Source organism: Megascapheus bottae, chromosome 27 (genome assembly GCF_031878675.1).
Source record: "Megascapheus bottae isolate mThoBot1 chromosome 27, mThoBot2.hap1, whole genome shotgun sequence".
Taxonomy (NCBI): Eukaryota; Metazoa; Chordata; class Mammalia; order Rodentia; family Geomyidae; genus Megascapheus; species Megascapheus bottae.
In genome coordinates, this window is record NC_143535.1 from 4523747 (window position 1) to 4541831 (window position 18085).

General features: G+C 56.9%; 1 protein-coding gene across 1 annotated transcript in view; it reads left to right on the forward strand.

Moving 5' to 3' along the window:
* The first annotated feature begins 10987 nt into the window (after positions 1 to 10987).
* Nectin1 (nectin cell adhesion molecule 1) overlaps positions 10988 to 18085 on the forward strand; it is a 53695-nt gene continuing 46597 nt past the window's right edge. The window contains exon 1 of the mRNA XM_090319334.1: positions 10988 to 11467. Coding sequence (XP_090175460.1) covers positions 11389 to 11467 — 79 coding nt within the window. The 5' untranslated portion in view covers positions 10988 to 11388. The remainder of the gene's footprint in view (positions 11468 to 18085) is intronic.

The window sequence follows — 18085 nt, forward strand, 5'->3', positions numbered from 1 at the left end:
GCCTAGGGGAAATGGGTTTTTGCCTTCCCCTCCAGCACATCCAGTCACTCCTCTCATCTGACTTTTTGGGATTTCTAATGATGGCGGATTCTCTTTATCGGCCTCCAAATCCCACTTCTCAGCCAGGGTTGACTCTAGGAAATGTTTTGACTAGGAATCAAGACTCTATCCTGGTCCAGCCCTGGCTGGCTTTCCTCAGACAGAGCTGGAGGTCATCAGATCCAAATCCAGGGACAGGGAGGCTCCCCACCAAGACAGTTCTGGGCTTCCATCCACCTCTGAGAGGGCACCCTTCCCCTCCTGCTTCTACTTTTTCAACCAGAACCCTGGGGAGAAAGTCCTACTCCACGAAGCTAGCCCAAGGGCCACCCGCCATGGGCCATAAGAAATGACAGCCTTGAAAGGCCTTGAACATGCATAAAGCAATCACACGACTGCATTTTGCTGCAGTGGTTATTGTGATTGTGGTTGTGTAGGCACTTGGGAGAGGAAATGACAGCAAACCCACAGGGCTGAGTGTGAGCTTGTTTGTGTACACTAGGATGTGTGTGCCAGAGCTGTGGGACTGTGGCTTCTTGAGTGTGCACCTGCTTCTGAAGGCACTCAGGGGGGAAGAGTACTTGTGTCGATTAGGAGAGCTGCAGTGCTCACGTGATCCTGTGTAATGATATTATATTAAAATGCAACACTCCGACGTGCCAGGCCTCCAGCCAAACTCTTCATACAGATGCTCCTGTGTTCCCCAAAGCGCACAGTCTCCCCTCACGACACAGCAGTAGGGACACGAGGGGAGCGTGGGTTGAGGCTGGGTGAAACATGTCTACCCTGGACTCATCTCACACAGGTGGCAGGCATGTCCCCATGCCCTGAGTTCCAATGGAGATGTGAGAATAAAAGCCAGTGTGTCTAAATGTTAATACACGTGTGCCAGTGTACTGGTGCACGCATAGTGGGTACACACCCACCTCCCTGCACCTGGGCCCATCAGTAAAATGGTTGGTTATTTGTCAGCTGCCTGCGCGCCTGAGGCAGGCAGCTAGCCAGCCCACCCAGGCACACTGTGGTGACAGCAGCGTGCTTGGCAGCGATGCCGCTCCGCTCTCTAGAGCCTCAGCCTGTGCCTCACGGCAGGGCCCTTGCCAGGGGATTGCCCAGGTTGATGTACCAGGTCAGTCGCTACAGGGGAGCTCGGCAGATGGGTGAGGCCCAAGGGCCTTCAGACTCTGATCACCCCCGCGGAAAAGCTTCTTGACCCTTCCCGACTTGTTGGCTGTACACCCAGCCTTCCTACAGGCTCAGATTCCCTCTAGCCCAACTTCCTTATTGGTCCCTGCCTACTGCTGTGGTTCCAGGAAGCGGGGAGCGGGGTACCCTACTTATTTATGACTTATCCCATACCCAGTGCAGAAACTGGTCGTACATGGTTCATAGTCACTGGGCTAATTCCCCAACCCTTATATTTATTTCTTAAATTTAAAGTCTGATGTGAGAGCGGGGTTGCACTAAGTTCAATCATGGTGTTAATCAAGACAGGCGGTTGGTCTCTTAGCTCTTTTTTATATTTCTGTGCCTAGTCCTAGGGCTTAAACTCAGGGCCTGGGTACTGTCCCTTAGCTTTTTCACTCAAGGCTGACACTCTTATCACTTGAGCTACAGTTCCACTTCCAGCTAATTAAAGAGAATTTTCCTGACCAAGCTGGCTTTGGATTGCAGTCCTCAGATCTCAGCCTCCTAAGTAGCTAAGATTATAGGTGTTAGCTTTGTCTTTCATCTTTTAAGGCTGGAGAGAACCGTCCTTCTGTCACTCCCCTCCTGCATCTCACCCCACCAATCATCGCCATCTCCCAAAGTAGAGTTTACAGAGTTGTGCAAAGGTCCTGGAGTTCTGCAACACCATCCTACAAGTGAGGAGGCACAGAGAAGGTGTCCACCTTGTCCTGGCTAGCTCAAGGACCTTCCTAGCTATGGCATGGGGCCCCAGGACCCTCCCTCCCATGTCACTCCTGGGCAAACCAGAATGGGAGCGCAGCCTCCTTACTCCAGATCTTACAGTTAGCAAATGCCACATCCAGGACTCCGCCCTATACTCCTGGCTCCTCCCCCTACTCAGCAAGTGAGGGACCTGTGGCCTTCAGCTCTTCAAAATTCAATTGCCTGCACTGGCCTTGCTACTCTGCCTATCAACCCCTGGCCGCCTGCCACCCTCCCGGAGCACCTCTTCTCCAAAGCATGTGCTTCAAGGAGTACAAGGCATTAATATTAACCTAAATCAAACATAATTCAGAAGCTCCTTTCTGCAGAAAAAGCACTTTATGTAATATAGGGGAAAAATTAAATCTATTATTAAAGTAACTTTATAATTATATTAAAGTAAATTTTTAAATAAAATTAAAATAAAAAAAGAATCTTCACACACAAATTATTTTCATTTCTCTCTGTGGCCTTCATGTAGTGCCGTGTGTGTGTGTGTGTGTGTGAGAATTATTCTGTGCTCTTCACTTGATGGAAACCTGTCAAGGACCTCTTCACTGAAGATTCAGCCACTGCCCCTCCTCATTAGTCCTATCTCAGGGAGCATGGGCTCCATACTGTACCCACAGAGGACCCCTTCCTTGGTCACGATTCCCAATGGAGCACGCTGGCTGGCTTCAGCAGCTTGCCATGCAGACATGTCCCTGGGACATGAGGTGTGGGTTCCAGAACACGGAGCCCCAGTTTCCCGAGGTCCTTCCCAGAGAGATCCACAGCGCTCCAGCCTCCGCCTCATCTCCACACTTCCAGGCCCAGGGCCACAGTTGCTTTCTTTGCGTTCTCCCCTATGACAGATTCCACTTCTTGACACCTTATGGCTGGCAATAAGCAGGACTCGCTGAGCAGGGATGAGAACGATCACAACCCCACCCCAACTCATAAGGGCTCCCTCTAGGAAGTGGAGAGAGGGAGGCGTGTCTTCCTTTCTCCAAATCCTCTTCGCTTCCATCCTCCTCCACTGAGTAGGCTCTAGGCGGGAAGCCCTGCCAAGCTTATGATCCAATCTCCATGGTCTCTGGACCCTTCAGAAACTCTCTTCTTGGCACGGAGAGTTTTAAGCACTCCCACCCAAGGCATAATGCTTGTACCAGTCTCTAGAATATGGATGTGGCTATTACTTCTGACCAGGGAGGTGAACTTACTTCTCCCAGACACCACTCTTGAATGAAGGTCATGATGGAACACCAGCCCCCAGATGCCATAGTAAGCCCAGGATATGACAGCCCTCAGGGAGAGGCTGGCTGCCTGTTAAGCCATCTTGGCTCCCCTTTGGCACATGAGATCGTTGGACCCGGCAGTGGGATGCAGCTGTGCTCAGCTGATCTATCCCCAAGAGCAATGGCAACAGGGAGTTTCTGCAGTGATCTCTGTAGGAATAACAGCAATTAAATGTTGCTAAGCACTGTGGGATACAGAGGCACCATCATAATCACGGCAGCTACCACAGTGATGATTACAGTAATCAGGGGCTGTGGTTCCCCACTCACCCCCAGGAGCCCTGGCTGGGGTGAGGTGGGTCTGTCAGGTTAGGAAAAGTAGTACCTGTGCAGACGGGGTGTCTCTGAGCTTGGCTAGAGTGTTGGCCACACTTCTTCCATGAGCTTCCTCCTCTCCCTCCTCCTCCTCTACATCCTCTGCTTTTGCCCTCAGCCTCAAATGACCTCAGACTGAGGGTTGGGGAGCCCGGAGGTGATACTCTTGACCAGCATACTACTCCAGTATATTTTCCTGCTAAGAGATCTCAGGGGGTTGGAGAATCTTGAGGACTTCCTCATAGAGTTCCCTGCACATCAAAGGGAACTTCATTAGCCAATGACTGGATGATACCAAGGGGCCTGGGAGATGTCTGGGAGGGGAAGTCATTATTCTGTTGACTTTGGGCCTTGTCCAAGTCCAACAGCTGCCTGTCTGAAAGAGCCTGTGGAAGCTGAGGGAAAGCTTTGGGGAGACTTTCCTAGGGATGGCCCATTCCTCAGGGTCCTTCTTTGTTGGGTTGACCCCTCCCTGCCTCCTCTCTGCCTCTGCCCCTGTGTCAGGGGTGGGGAGTGAGAAAGTAATCCCATTGCCTGCTCTTTGTCACTTCTGAAGTCATCGAGCATCAGAGCCAGGAGGGAACAAGGACAAGGGTCCCTGGAGAGCACGGCTGATGACTGGGCCTGTGGCCTCAGTCAGAATGCAACTGGGAATTCATTCCACTGTCAGCTGGGATCCCCAACTAGTCTTCTCCAGACTAAGCTGAGGTCTACGCCCCCAAGCAGATGCCTGCAGTGCTGATTCTCGGGTGAAGGTGCGCCAGCCCCTGTGCATGCTCTTGTCACCTGCAGGTACTGGCAGATCCCTAATCACACCTCCCCTCCAATCTTCTTGCCCTCCGCTTGTGAAATCTGAAGTCACCTTCCAACCTCTCTCTGCAGGTAACTTCATCTCCCATTCCACAGACTGACCTTATTATTAATTTCCCAGCTTTCCATCTCCAAACTTCCACCTCTGTGCTCTCTTCACCTTCCCTGCAGGTTCAGAGAGGGATGCCTCTTCTCCCAAGGCTGCCCCCTTCCCACCCTCAGTACCCTCTCTCCAGTACTACATCCTTTTTCAATTCCTGCACTTCTCCAGCCCTTTACCATTCAATACAATACAATATGCTGTCTATCTATGCACCTACAAGATGCATTTGATCTCCCATCAAAAAGGAGACAACAAGCTCCTTGGCCTGTCTTCCTAATCCTCTCCAGGCTTCTGATCATCTCCCTTTCTAGTCACCATCAAACTTCCAGGAAGCAGGAACCCCTCCCCTCTCTGCTCCTATTTGCTTCCGTTCCCATTTGCTCCTCCTCCCAGTTGATCTAAGCTCTGCCCCTGTGTGGCTGTCAACATCATCCCCTCAGGTCACTGATGTCTGTGCTGTTTCCAAAGCCCCCTTCTGATTTCTAACTGCATCCCACAGTATCATACACTCTTCCTCCACCACCCCTTCTCCTCTAGCCCCTCCTCTCCTTCCTCCCCTGTGAAATCCTCTTCTCCTTGGCTTCCATGACAACCCACTCTCCCTGCTCCCCTCCTCCTCCACTGACCAATCATCATCTGTCCATCCTACCCACATTGTTACCAGATTCATCTCCTGAAAACCCAGCTCCACCAGTTCCCAATAAGCATCCTGTGTTGAGAAACCTTCCATGGCTCCCTATTGCCTGCAAAAGAAAAAGGAAGCCATGGGTTATAAAAAAGCATGTCACTACAGAAATACATAATATATAGTGCAAGAATCTATCCAGAACTTTTCAAGAAGAGAATCTTCAACATGCATCAAGAATCTGAATATTTAAGAAGTCTAATGTTTACAGTGCATATAAACAACATGCTCTTTAAACACAAACTCCTAGGGAAGCAAAGGGTAAGGAGTCCAGGAAATTTTTAGTTCTCTCAAAACATAATTTGCAAACCAGTGACCACATGAAGTTTACAATAAGGATGAGAAAACTGAGGCCCAGAGGAGGAATGTGATTGGCAGTAGGTAGCAAGGATATAAGTGAGTCAAGGAACACATGTCCATTAGGTGTCTACCAGGTATGTTCTAAGTGCAGGATGTACAAGAGAAAACAAACCCAACACTCAACACAGTCTCCTTCCAGAGGTAAAGCCTATCACAGCATCATAGGTAACTGAAATGGTGACAAGAAGATTTCGAGGACACAGAGACAGGCTGGTTCCACTGGGAGGAAGTGACTCACGTAAACTGAACACTAAAGAAAAAGTAGGTGAACAAAAAGAAGGGGATGAGTGTTGACTCCTGATGGAACAGCTTGGGCAGAGAATAGGCAGGTTTGATGGCTAGAAATCCCAGTGGTTCATCCTCAAAGCCCTGGAGCAGGGTAATGTGAGGCTACAGAAAAATACATATGGGCCGGGAGTTTGGCCTAGTGGTAGAGTGCTTGTCTAGCATGCACGAAGACCCAGGTTCGATTCCTCGGTACCACATACATAGAAAAAACTTGAAAGTGGTCCAAGGATAGAGCTCAGACCCTGAGCTCAAGCCGAGGACCGGCAAAAAAAAATATATTAACAGGAAGCTCAAATAAATTATGTGTATTATACTAATATGAATTTCTCAGTTTTGATCAATGCACTTTATTTCCATAAGACATTATAATTTGGGGAAGCCTGGATGAGGGGCATGTGGAAACTCTGTACTTTGCAACTCTTTTCCAAATCCACAATTATTTCACAATAAAAAGTTTTAAGCCTGGGCCAGGAGTTTGGCCTAGTGGTTAAAGTGCTTGCCTAGCATGCATGAAGACCGGGGTTCGATTCCTCGGCACCACATGCATAGAAAAAAGCCAGAAATGGTGCTGAGGCTCAAGTGGTAGTGCTCTAGCCTTGAGAAAGTCCAAGGACAGTGCTCAGGCCCTGAGCTCAAGCCCAGGACTGGCAAAAAAAAAAAAAGTTTTAAGCCAGGCATGGTAGGGTATATACCTATAATCTCAGCATTCTGGAGGCTGAGGCAGGAGGACTGAAAGTTCAAGGCTAGTATGGGCTACCTAGAGGGACCCTATCTTACACGCATGTGCATGTGTGCACACACAGACACAGACTGAATGTGGAAAGACAGTGCCACTCACAATGACGACTAACACTGAAACAATTTTCCCTGTGTACCAGGCATTTTCCCAAGTGTTTAAAATGCTTAAATCACAACAACTCCATGGAGTAGGCATTATTATTCCACTCAGTTTCACCCATGAGAAACCTACACACTTAAATGTTAAGTCCAAGGATAACATAGCTACTATGGGCCAGAGCAGGTGTTCAAGAACTCAGTCCCTAGAAATCTAGCTCCAAGATCCCACATGCTTGATGAATACCTACGGCTAGCCTCTCCCCTCAGTGCCCTCTGGCTATGCTGCCCCAGGGTATTGCAAAGAGGAGAGTGACAACAGCAGAAGCAATAGGTGTAAGATATGGATGGGACATAGAGCCAGCAGAGCTTGCTTTAGTAAGAAGACCATAGTTAAAGGAGTTGAAAAAAGAAGTTAAAGTAGTTAAAGAAAAAAAAAGATAGTGGCACTGTGGCTCAAGTAGCAGAACACTAACTAGCCTTGAGCTGAAGAGCTCAGGGACAGCACCCAGGCCCAGAGTTCAAGCCCCATGAACAACAGCAATAACGAAAACAACAAAACATGAAGAAAGGAAGGAAGGGAGGGAGGGAGGGGAAAGAAGACTCAAGAACTGCCTTTAGGACCAGAGTCTGCGCTGTCTGTCTGACCTGTCTCTTTCTCCCACACATTTCCAAAATTTGAAACAAACCAGACTACCTGCTCTTCCCAGGAAGGCAGACCCTCGCCTACCTCTACACACCTTCCTTGCACAAGTTGTCCCCTCCAGTTGGAATTCTCCCTCTTAGTTCCCTTGCTCCAAACCTAATCCGTCCTTCAGGAAGAGCATCAACAGTCACCACCGCCACCTATATTCCCACGGGTTTAAAGAAAACAAATGTACGGCCCTACCATCTCATATGCTGGTCTTCATCTTCTCCATTCAGCCCACCCCAGGTTGCCATGCCCCTCTCCAGACATGCCTTCCCTAAAAGCCTGTTTCAGGGTAGCTGATCTAAGATCCTCCTCACCCAGGGGTGGAGAAAATGGGAGACTATGAACAGAAAACTGGCAGGCATTATCACAGCTGCAGGCACCCCTTCCAGCCCATCCATTCAGCTCCTGCAATGTGCCAGACAACATCTGAGGCCTGGCCCTTAAAATGCCTGAGATTCATGGCTGCCAAAACTACATATGACAAGGCAATCCCTTGTCATATGTTTAACCACCTCTACCCCAGCAGCTACCTAGAATGATTCGTGGACTTGCTGCAGGCTTACCTTTTACTCCAGCTTCCACTCAGCACTAACCATTTGTGAGTCCCCAACCCACTCACTGCTACTCATCCACCCCTCCTCCATTGCTCACCCGCATGTGCGGGTCCTGAACCAGTCTCCTGGGGACCTACCACTCCCACATTTAAGTGTCTCATTGATGACGCACTCAGCCCCAGCTCTGTTCCCACAAGCCTTTCCTGATGCAAAGCTCAGCCAAGGCTAAACTGGGTATGCTTCCCTGCAACCCACCAAACCCACTCCAGCCCCACACTCCCTCCCCAGCCGATGAGTCCAGGACACACCTGTTTCTATATCTGTCTCCCTGTGTCAGAGACAGCTCCCACAGAGCAAGGGCCATGCCGTGGTGCTGTGTATCCACAGATTGGGCATGACGTTGTGGTACCAAATCAACCCTGGTTACAAGTGTGAAATGGAAAACTATGCAAGCCAGTGAGTGTGCTGTGAGGCTGAATGTGACTGCTTCCATGACGCCAGGCCCACCTCCCTCCTGCCATTCTGCCTCCCCGGCCCCCTCCTCTCACCCCTCTGTCCTCCCAGCCTCTCTCCTCCTTGCCCCTCTGCCCTCCCACACCCCCCTCCTGCCCCTCTGCCCGCCTGGGAGTAGCCATCTCCTTGCCCCTCTGCCCTCCCAGACCCCCTCCTGACTCTGCCCTCCCAGTCCCCCCTCCTGCCCCTCTGCGTTCCCAGCCCCCTCCCTCCTGCCCCTCTGCCCTCCCACACCCCCCTCCTGCCCCTCTGCCCTCCCACACCCCACTCCTGCCCCTCTGCCCTCCCACACCCTCCTCCTGCCCTCTGCCCTCCCAGACCACCCTCCTGTCTCTCTGCCCTCCCAGACCCCCCTCCTGTCTCTCTGCCCTCCCAGACCCCCTCCTGCCTCTCTGCCCTCCCAGCCCCTCCCTCCTGCCTCTCTGCCCTCCCAGGCCCTCCCTCCTGCCTCTCTGCCCTCCCAGACCCCCTCCTGCCCCTCTGCCCTCCCACACCCTCCTCCTGCCCCTCTGCCCTCCCATAGCCCCCTCCTGCCCCTCTGCCCGCCTGGGAGTCGCCATCTCCTTGCCCCTCTGCCCTCCCAGAACCCCCTCCTGCTCCTCTGCGTTCCCAGCCCCCTCCTTCCTTGCCCCTCTGCCCTCCTGGGAGTCGCCATCTCCTTGCCCCTCTGCCCTCCCAGACCCCCTCCTGACTCTCTGCCCTCCCAGTCCCCCCTCCTGCCCCTCTGCATTCCCAGCCCCCTCCCTCCTGCCCCTCTGCCCTCCCACACCCCCCTCCTTGCCCCTCTGCCCTCCCACACACCCCTCCTTGCCCCTCTGCCCTCCCAGACCCCCCTCCTGCCCCTCTGCCCTCCCACACCCCCCTCCTGCCCCTCTGCCCGCCTGGGAGTAGCCATCTCCTTGCCCCTCTGCCCTCCCAGAACCCCTCCTGCCTCTCTGCCCTCCCAGTCCCCTCTCCTGCCCCTCTGCGTTCCCAGCCCCCTCCCTCCTGCCCCTCTGCCCTCCCACACCCCCCTCCTGCCCCTCTGCCCTCCCACACCCCACTCCTGCCCCTCTGCCCTCCCACACCCTCCTCCTGCCCTCTGCCCTCCCAGACCACCCTCCTGTCTCTCTGCCCTCCCAGACCCCCCTCCTGCCCCTCTGCCCTCCCACACCCCCCTCCTGCCCCTCTGCGTTCCCAGCCCCCTCTCTCCTGCCCCTCTGCCCTCCCACACCCCCTCCTGCCCCTCTGCGTTCCCAGCCCCCTCCCTCCTGCCCCTCTGCCCTCCCGGGCCCCCTCTCCTTGGCCCTCCCACTCTCGGGGCTGATAATTTACTCGTAGTCGGGAACTATCCTGCGGCGCCGGGCACAAAGGGCAGGGCAGCCTGGTCCGGGGGGTCTGGCGGGAGACCCCGTCCCGCGGCCTCCCCGGGCGGGGTGGGGGAGGGGACAGGGCGGGCTTCGGGCGGCCGAGGGCCTCGGAGGCCGCCACCCGGATGTGGGGGGCGGCGAGCGGGCCGGGCCGGGCGCGGCCGCCCGCGGGGCCCCCGGCCCGGACTCGGGCCGTTTTCGCGGGAATCCCGCACACCGCCCCGACCCGAGGCGCCGGGCAGGGGCGCCCCGCTGGGGTTCGCGCTCTCCTGGAAGGTCGGGCGGCCGGGCGGCCGGGCCGGGAACCCCGGGACGCGGCGGGGCCCGCCCGAGCGCCCCGCTCTCCCCGGTGAACGCGCTCCGCCGGCTCCCCGGCAGCTTCCGGTTGGCCGGGCGCCGAGCGGCCTCCGCGCGGTGCAGGGGCGCGGGGGCTGCGGCGGCTGCGGCGGCGGGGCTCCGGTCCCAGCTCCGCCGCGGTCCGCGCGGGACCAGCCGCCTGCCGGGGCCCCCGGCCTCTGCGGCCCCATCCGCGCAATGGGCCCAGGGCTGCCGGCGAGGGCTGCGGGAGCCCGCGCGGCGCTCCCCGCCCGGCCCCGGCGCGGCCGCCCCGCGCCCCATCTTAACTCCACCCCCGCCGCGCCGGGCTCCCCGCCGCCGGCCGCTAGGGGTCACTGCCTCCCTTTGTCAGCCGCCAGGCCGGGCCGCCCGCCCCGCCGCCCGCGCCGGGGCCGCAAGGGGACCCCCTCCAGGGGCCTCGCCGGAGCGGGGGGCCCGCGCGGGACCCCGCGGCCTCGCCCGCGTCCGCCCCGCCGGGGGCCGCGCCGTGCGGGCGCGCGGGCGGGCGGGGGCCGGGCGGCGCGGGGCCGGGCCGGGCCGGGCGCGCCGGCGCCTGGAGGGGTTAACGCTAACCCCTCCCCCGAGCTGACATCACGGAGCGCGGCTGAGGGGCCGGAGCGCGGCGGCGAGTGAGAGAAAGAGACGGCAGAGCGCGGCGGCGAGTGCGGCTCTCCTGGGCGCCCGGGCAGCTCCACAGCGGCGCGATCGCCGGCCCCGGGCCGAACGGCGTTGGCGGCGGCGGTGGGGACGCGCGGCGCACCCGGCTTGCTCTCCTCGTGCCCGGCCGCGCGGTCCAGGCAGCGCGGGCGCCTGGCCGCCGAGCCGCGCGTCGCCGCCTGGGCCCCGAGCCCCTCCGCGCCGCCCGGGCTCGTCCCGCCCGCCACCCTCGGAGCGCGGCCGGCCATGGACGCCGGCGAGTTGGAGCGGAGCGGGCGGGTGTGACCGCGCCCGGAGCCCGCGCCGCGGGGCAGCCGCGGGGGGAGGGGGTGGGTCCCTGTCCCCAGCCCCGCTCTGCGTGGAAGGAGAGGGCGGGGACCGGCGCCGGGAGGAGCCGAGGGGCTCGACTCGAGCAACTTGCGGCGGGCATCTCCGAGGATCCGAGCCCGAGGCGGCCGCGCGGATCTCACCCGCCCCACCCACCGCACCGCTCCGCACCGCGCCCCTGCCGACGGCCACGGCGGACCTGGGTCCTCCCAGCGCCCGCCGGCCGCCGGCGCTCCGTCCTCGTCCTCCCGGCCGGTCTCCGGGGCGCAGGGAGCGCCCTCCCCGCCGCCCCTCTCGCCGGATCCCCGGCCCCCGATGGCTCGGATGGGGCTCGCGGGCGCCGTTGGACACTGGTGGGGACTCGCCCTGGGCTTGACCGCGTTCTTCCTCCCAGGTAAGCCGGCACGCCCGGGGCGGGGAGCGGAAGGAGCCCGCAAAGTTGGGTCGTGGCTCGGGCAGAGGGGCTCGGAGGGGGCGCGGCGGCGCGGGCGAGGCGGGGACCCGGGCCGCCCGCGCTGCGCGGGCGCCGTGGCTGCGTCCCCAGGTGGCACGCGAGCACTTTCTCCACTCCGCTCCGCACGATCGTAGTAATATGTAATCGCGTTCTATTTAGTTAATAACCAGTTCTCGGCTCGGGAAGCAGTTTGGAAACACTGAATGTTACATAAATGCACGAATAACCGCCGGAATCGCCGTCTCGGGGTGTGAGACGACCACCCCGGGGGAGGGCGTTCGTCGCGGGGCCGCGGGGCGGGGGCTTGGGGGGCCGCAGGGGAGGGGGCTGCGTTTCTCTCGTGGACCCCGTGCCTGACGGGGGGGGGGTCCCCTCCGGCCGCACCACCCCACGACGGCGCGCAGAGCTCCCTCCTTCGGCGCACCAGCGTCCCGCTCACCTGCGGTTTTCTTTCCGGGGAAACCGAGGCAGCCGGATGGGGGGGAAGAAGGGGCGGGGGTCGCAGTCTCTCGGCCCTCGTCGGCCCCGCCTTGGAACTCGGCTTCTAACCCCGGGGCTCTCCCCGGAGGAGGCGCTGCAGGCTTCATGCCAGCCAGGTGGCTGCGTGACCCACTTTCCCGAGGGTGCCCCGCGTGTCTTTTCCTCGAGGTCCCAGCTGCCGGCAGTCGAGGGGTTAAGCCCGGCTCGACCCCGGGGTGCTCCGCGGTGGCCCAGTCTGACGGGTGGGGTAGGGGCCGCGGCTGGGACCGGCCCGGGCATATCGTACTGGGGAATGAACTGGAAAATGCGTTTAGGAGGCAAATCCGACCGAGTCGGGTTTAACCCTGTGTGTCCCTGGGGAAGCCCTGAGAGCCCCTGGCCTCTCGGCAGGACACGAGGAGGGGGGCTCTAGAGCCCTTTGGGCAGAAATCTGAGATGACCTCTGGACCCAGCAGAGGGGTTTGGGGAAGAGAAGGGGCCCTTGGCTGGAGCACGTGGCCGTGGACTTGGGGTGTCAGATGGGGGGTGTGAGATACAGAAACCAGTTGCTCCTGGGACACGGGTATTAAATAGATTCTCCATCGGCTCTGATGCCAAAAAACAGTCAGGAAGTTTGTCAGCCTGGGACCAGCCTGGCTGTCCTGTGTGGCTGTCCTGTGTGGCCACCTTGGAAAGCAGGAGACCCACCTCCTTCACTCCAGTGCCCCTTCTCCTGCCTGCCAGCTCCCTGGTGGCGCCTTGAAAAATCTCCCACAAGGGTAGATGCCAGGAAAGCAGTGGTGTGGTGCCCCCACCCCTGCTGCCGGGAGTGCTGCCTTACTGCTTGTCCCGAGGGAGGAATTCTAAGGCATCCAGGTGCCACAGCTCATCTTCAAGGAGCAGGGGCTCTGTGAGTGAGAGGGCCTTCCACTCACATCAGACAGCCTGAGATGGAGCTCGGATCCCAGGACTTGTCTGACCCCAGGGTTTGGACTTCTGAGCACTCTTTGAATGTGTATGACCACATCCAGAACCCAGAGAAAGGAGAGCTTGTCTGGAGTCCTGGAGGTTTCCAGCACACTAGGGGTTAATCTAATCCTGGGATGGATAAAGGATTGGAGAGCTTGAGGAGAGGAGCTCACTAGCTCACCCTCTCCATTTGTCACTCTCTTTCCCCAGTTTTCTATGGGAAGGTGATGAATTCTGTTTGTAGGGGTTGGAGACCAGCTAAGCTCCACTCTCTCAAGAGGTGGGGGCAGGGAGATGGGGCTTACCTGGTTCCAGGTGAGTTGTTCCCTCCCCCCAAACCCAAAGAGCAGTGGGATGCCCAGAACAGAACCATTGCAGTGACAGCTCTGGATAAGATTGGACAATGCAGCCACCAGGGCAGCCCGAGTTCCAGGCTCACTGGAGCTCCTGGACCCAGTCAGTGTCTGTGCCCCTCTGCTTGCCTTCTCAGGGGTCCACTGTGAGGGGACTCCATCCAGTCTCACCCTCAGATGAAGAAGGCTGGGAGGTCTAGAAGTCGCCAGCCTACCCCCTCCTCTCCACCCCTCCCCCCCATCTCCTGCTGGTTCCGGCTTCAGCTTCTGTCTCGGGAATTGCCAGTCTATTGCTCTTTTCTGGGCTCTCTTGAGCTGTGGCAGGGAAAGTCAAGGGGGTTGGGGAGGGAGGAGACTCCCCTACCGTGAGGATCATAGCCCATGACTTTAGAACACTCTGATCTGGCTACTGAAGTGAACACAGAAGTATATTCCGATGCCACAGGCATCACACAGGCTGCTGGGAAGGCCGGGAGCCTCTCTTTGTTTCCTGAGATTACAGATGTGACTCCTTCTTGGGCATTTGCTAGAGGGTCAGTACAGCCCAAAGAGGGTCAAGGAGCCCACAGAGAAGGAGGCAGAGAACCTGCCTGAGGAGCAGGTGTCCCACCCACACCACTCCCTCCCTAATTGGCTTCCCCACACCTTTTGTCTGGTAAGAGAACACACACCCTAGGTGTCATGTATGCCATGCAAAGACCTGTCGGCCCAAAGCCTCACAGCCTCCCCCTCTCCACAGCCTGTGCTCTGCATGTTCTCATGGTGGGCTCGTGGTGGGTTCTTTTCATCTCTCTGTGTGTCTCACGAGGAGACTCTGGTATAGTAGGGATTCTGGGGCAGAGCATTGGGGCCAGGCCAGGGCCAGTGATCTGAGTGTTGGGCATTACAGTGAAGACTGGAGGGAAAACAGACATGCTACACACTACGGCTGCTGAATGGCAGCCCTGACTACCTGGCCTAGAAAGTCGGGCTCGGGGGAGACCGGCAGGCCCTGGCTGCAGAAGGTCCCAAGGCCAGGGGTGTTACCCGGTCCTTCCTCCAGTGCTGCTTTGTACTAGGAGTCTACCCTGCCTGCTGCCGGGTTGCCTGACCTGTGGCAAGGCCAAAAGTGTACTGCCAGAATCCTGCACTGACAGATGAACCCGTGGGCCAGGCTGGAGGGGCAGAGGGTGGGCTCCACTTGCTCTAATCTATGATGCTGCCATTGTTTAGAAGCTGACTAATGTGCATTGTTCAGCACAAATAGAAAATACCCAAGGGAGGTGTGAATGTGTCTTCGATTTTTCTGATAGTGTCTTTCCTGGTTAACCTGGCAGACCGAGTGCCTCCTCTCTGAGACCAGGCCACACGGAAAGGTGACCGTATATTCACCTGGTGGGGTGTCTTTTTGTTTCTAACTTTGAACATTAGCCAGCATGCCAGGTTAGAATGGATACTCACCAGTCTCGGAATCTCGACTCTAACGTATCTGACAGCTTCACCTCTGATCTAGTGTGTGCAAAAGTGTGTGTGTGTGTGTGTGTGTGTGCACGCGCGCGCGCGTGCTGTGATCCACAGAACACTGCTGCCAGTGACTGTCCGTAGGGCAGGATTAGGAGGTGTGCGTAGTCCTCTGTGGGTCACCACCGTCTGGAGCCGATACATAATATTAAGTGACTGTTCACACATGACTGATTGCTGCTGGTTCTGAGCCTTGATAATACCTGGTCTATGTCAGAGTGCCAGTGAGGATGACTTTGAGAAGAGACCCTGAATTTGCCCTTGGCCTGCTCCTTCCAAGACACTCTGCCAGGTATAGTCCTGAGGGAGGGTGATGGAGGGGTGGGGGAAAGTAAGGTAGTAAGCCTGGCTGAGGCTTCTGTTTTTCTCCTCTGCCCTTGGTGATCAGCTGGGCCTCTGCATCCTTGCAGGGAGGTTCCTGAGTCCTTAGCAACACCTGGGGAGACTTCCTTCTTTTGTCATCCTTCTTCAGGCCCCCAGAGCAGTGCTGGAACTTGGAGCTAACTGAGGCCTGGCCTGCCTCACAGGCTTTCAGGATCTCTAAATGCCTGGGAAGGGCTGCAGCTCCTAATTTGAGAGCTTTGCTTCCTGCACAGCTACTTGGAGAAAGAAATCCTAGGAAGCATTCTGCAGACTTGCTGGAGCTGGGAGCTTTGGCCCTCCCTGAGAAGCCTCGTATTGCCATATGAGTGCCCAGGTTGACAACTCGCACTTGTCTGGAAGCATCCTGGGCTTGGACAGAAGGTGGCAGCCCACTTGCTAGAAAAGGAAGTATAAATGAGGAGGCAGGAGAGGGAGACAGAAGTCCCAGGTGCCCAGCAGTCTGTGCCCAAAGCCAGTTGGAAACTGGTCCCCACCCCCCCAGGCCGCCTTCATCCTTCAATGGAAGCCAGGTCTGCAGAGCCTGCAGCAGATGCTGTGGCTGGGCAGGAGGTAACCTAAGATCTGAGCTGGGATCACCTTGCAGAGAGAATGCCCTGCGGGGAGATAACACCCTTATTCCAGTTAACCCCTTCAGCTCTGCACACCCAGTGTTGTGTGGAGCTGCGGGAGAGGGAAAGGGAAGAGATAGGAAGAAAAGACATCAAGCATTCTCTCTGAACCTTGCAGCATAGAAAGGCTGTCTGATGGCAGATTGTAGCATCTTCAGGGCAATGGGTAACCTCAAGTTTATCCTTATGGTGTAAGAAATAAGTAGTCTTGGGGGTGCTTGGGCACTGTACCATTCCTGGTCTCCTAGGGAGGGAAGAAAAGCAGAGAGCCCAATCCTCTCTTCGCAACCTGGCAACCCAGAATCACTGCAGAGTGAGGCCTGCTGGACTGTGTTGGAATCCCAGTTGGACTGATGGGTAGATACGTGCTCTAAGGGCGTCAGTTTTCCCATCTATACAACGGGTTTCTCTTCGTGCACATTCTGAAGAAACTTGAATGGGATTGAAAGGAATGCATGAGCGGTTCTTGGCACAGTGCCAGGCGTGTTTTAAATGGTAAAGCATGGCAGCCTCCAGCCCTCTGTGTTTCCCCCGAACAGGCTCACCCTTTCCGAGTCTGCTCATTGGCCAGTGCCACTTTTATGTTCTCTTGAGAAAGATCTACTTAGCTGCCTTCTCGCTACCAACGTGACTTCTTTTGTCCCCAGCCTGGCCACTGCTCAGGGAGTGAGTACCTTGGAAAGCATGGCACAGCCACTGGGGACCAGCAGGGGCCAGCACAGGGACTCAGGTGGCCTGGCCGGCCACAGCACCTGTCAAGCCTGCCTTGTGGTGGTCGAGTACAACGTAGACAGCAGGTGCAGGGTGGCCTTTGTTCTGCAGCGTGTGGCCCAGGACTTTCCTAGCTGCAACCCAGCTGGGGCACCATTGCCCATCTGGAATATTCACTGGCAGCAGCCTGGACCTGGCAAGGAGGGACCTGGGTCTCCTTCTAACTTCCATACTGGAGGGGAGAGTAGGCAACAGGACCCTCTCCCATCTCCCAAGACAGTGCCTTCTAGGTACATAGAGAACCAGTGCTGGGGGCCTCTTTCTTTTCTTGTCGGCTCTTACAGCTTGAAACTTTCTGCAACATTGTAACAAGTAACACTGTCTGTGCCCAGACACAGCTCAGACTGGGGTTCAGCTCTTCATCTCACTCTTCCCCTGGAATGGCACTGTTGTTTCTGTCTCACAGATGAAGGAAATGAGATTTAGGCTTGATAACTAGCTGTCTGTCTCAAGCCACATGACCAGTTTTTGACTGCAGATCCAGTAGATCAGGAAGAGGAGGTGAACTAGGATCAGCCAGAGGTGGAGCCAGACCAGCTAAGACTGCATCTCTGTGATGACTGCGAACGTCCATCTCCCTACCCAGTGAGCCAGGGCGTCCTGGGGAGGGGGGGGTGAGGGTATGTGTCACCTGAAACTGACCCCAGATCTCAGGTTAGCACACAATGTCAGGACAGGACGGCGGAGGAGCAGAGGAGAGGTGTACAGGCCTTGGCATATCCTCTCTTGGGGATGTAGGCTAACACCTGGGCAGGCCCCAAGGTATGTACATGGAGCCCCAGGTCACAGGCTGGCACAGGAGAGGGTGTGGACCTGGCTTGGGACAGAGAGTAGGTGCTCACAAAGCATGACAGACTAGATCAGCTGCCAAGGGAGACAGAGGGATGGGATTTGGCTAGTAGCATCTGATCTCTCTCTGGGGCCACAGCACCCCCTTTGTCTGTGTAGGTCCCAGTGTCATTTCCAGTTTATGAGGAGTCTCATTACCATGCCACAGACAATAAAACCCTCCCAACCACGTTGGCCCAAATCTCATTAGAGGACATTAGTATCACTGGCTAGTGGCTCCGTGGGGACACAGCGGTAGGAGTGGCCCCAGCAGCACAACTGGCCCTTGGCCCTGAGCCCAGTGGAGAGACTAAGTTCATCCCTATGGGCTTAAATGAAGTCCTTTCCTCCAAAGTCCTGGAACACATGCTTCTCCACAGCTGGACATGCCGGTCCCCCGTCCCCCCCCTCTGCTTACCCAACTGGCCTCCAGCAAAGGGACCCAGCTCCCCTGGAGACTATTCCAACTGTCTTCTCTGAGATGATAGTTATGAAACTCCCAACACCATATTCCATGGAGGACGGCTTTGGGGGACAGAGACAGCACCCATCCCACATGCAGCTAAACGTGGAGTGGAGTCTGGAGTCCTTTGGGGGCCTTGGCCTGTCTTTCCCCCAAGAGGTGGGGCGTGGGGACTTGGAACCTCCAGGACAAAGCATTTTACCCACCTATAGCTAAAGAGCAA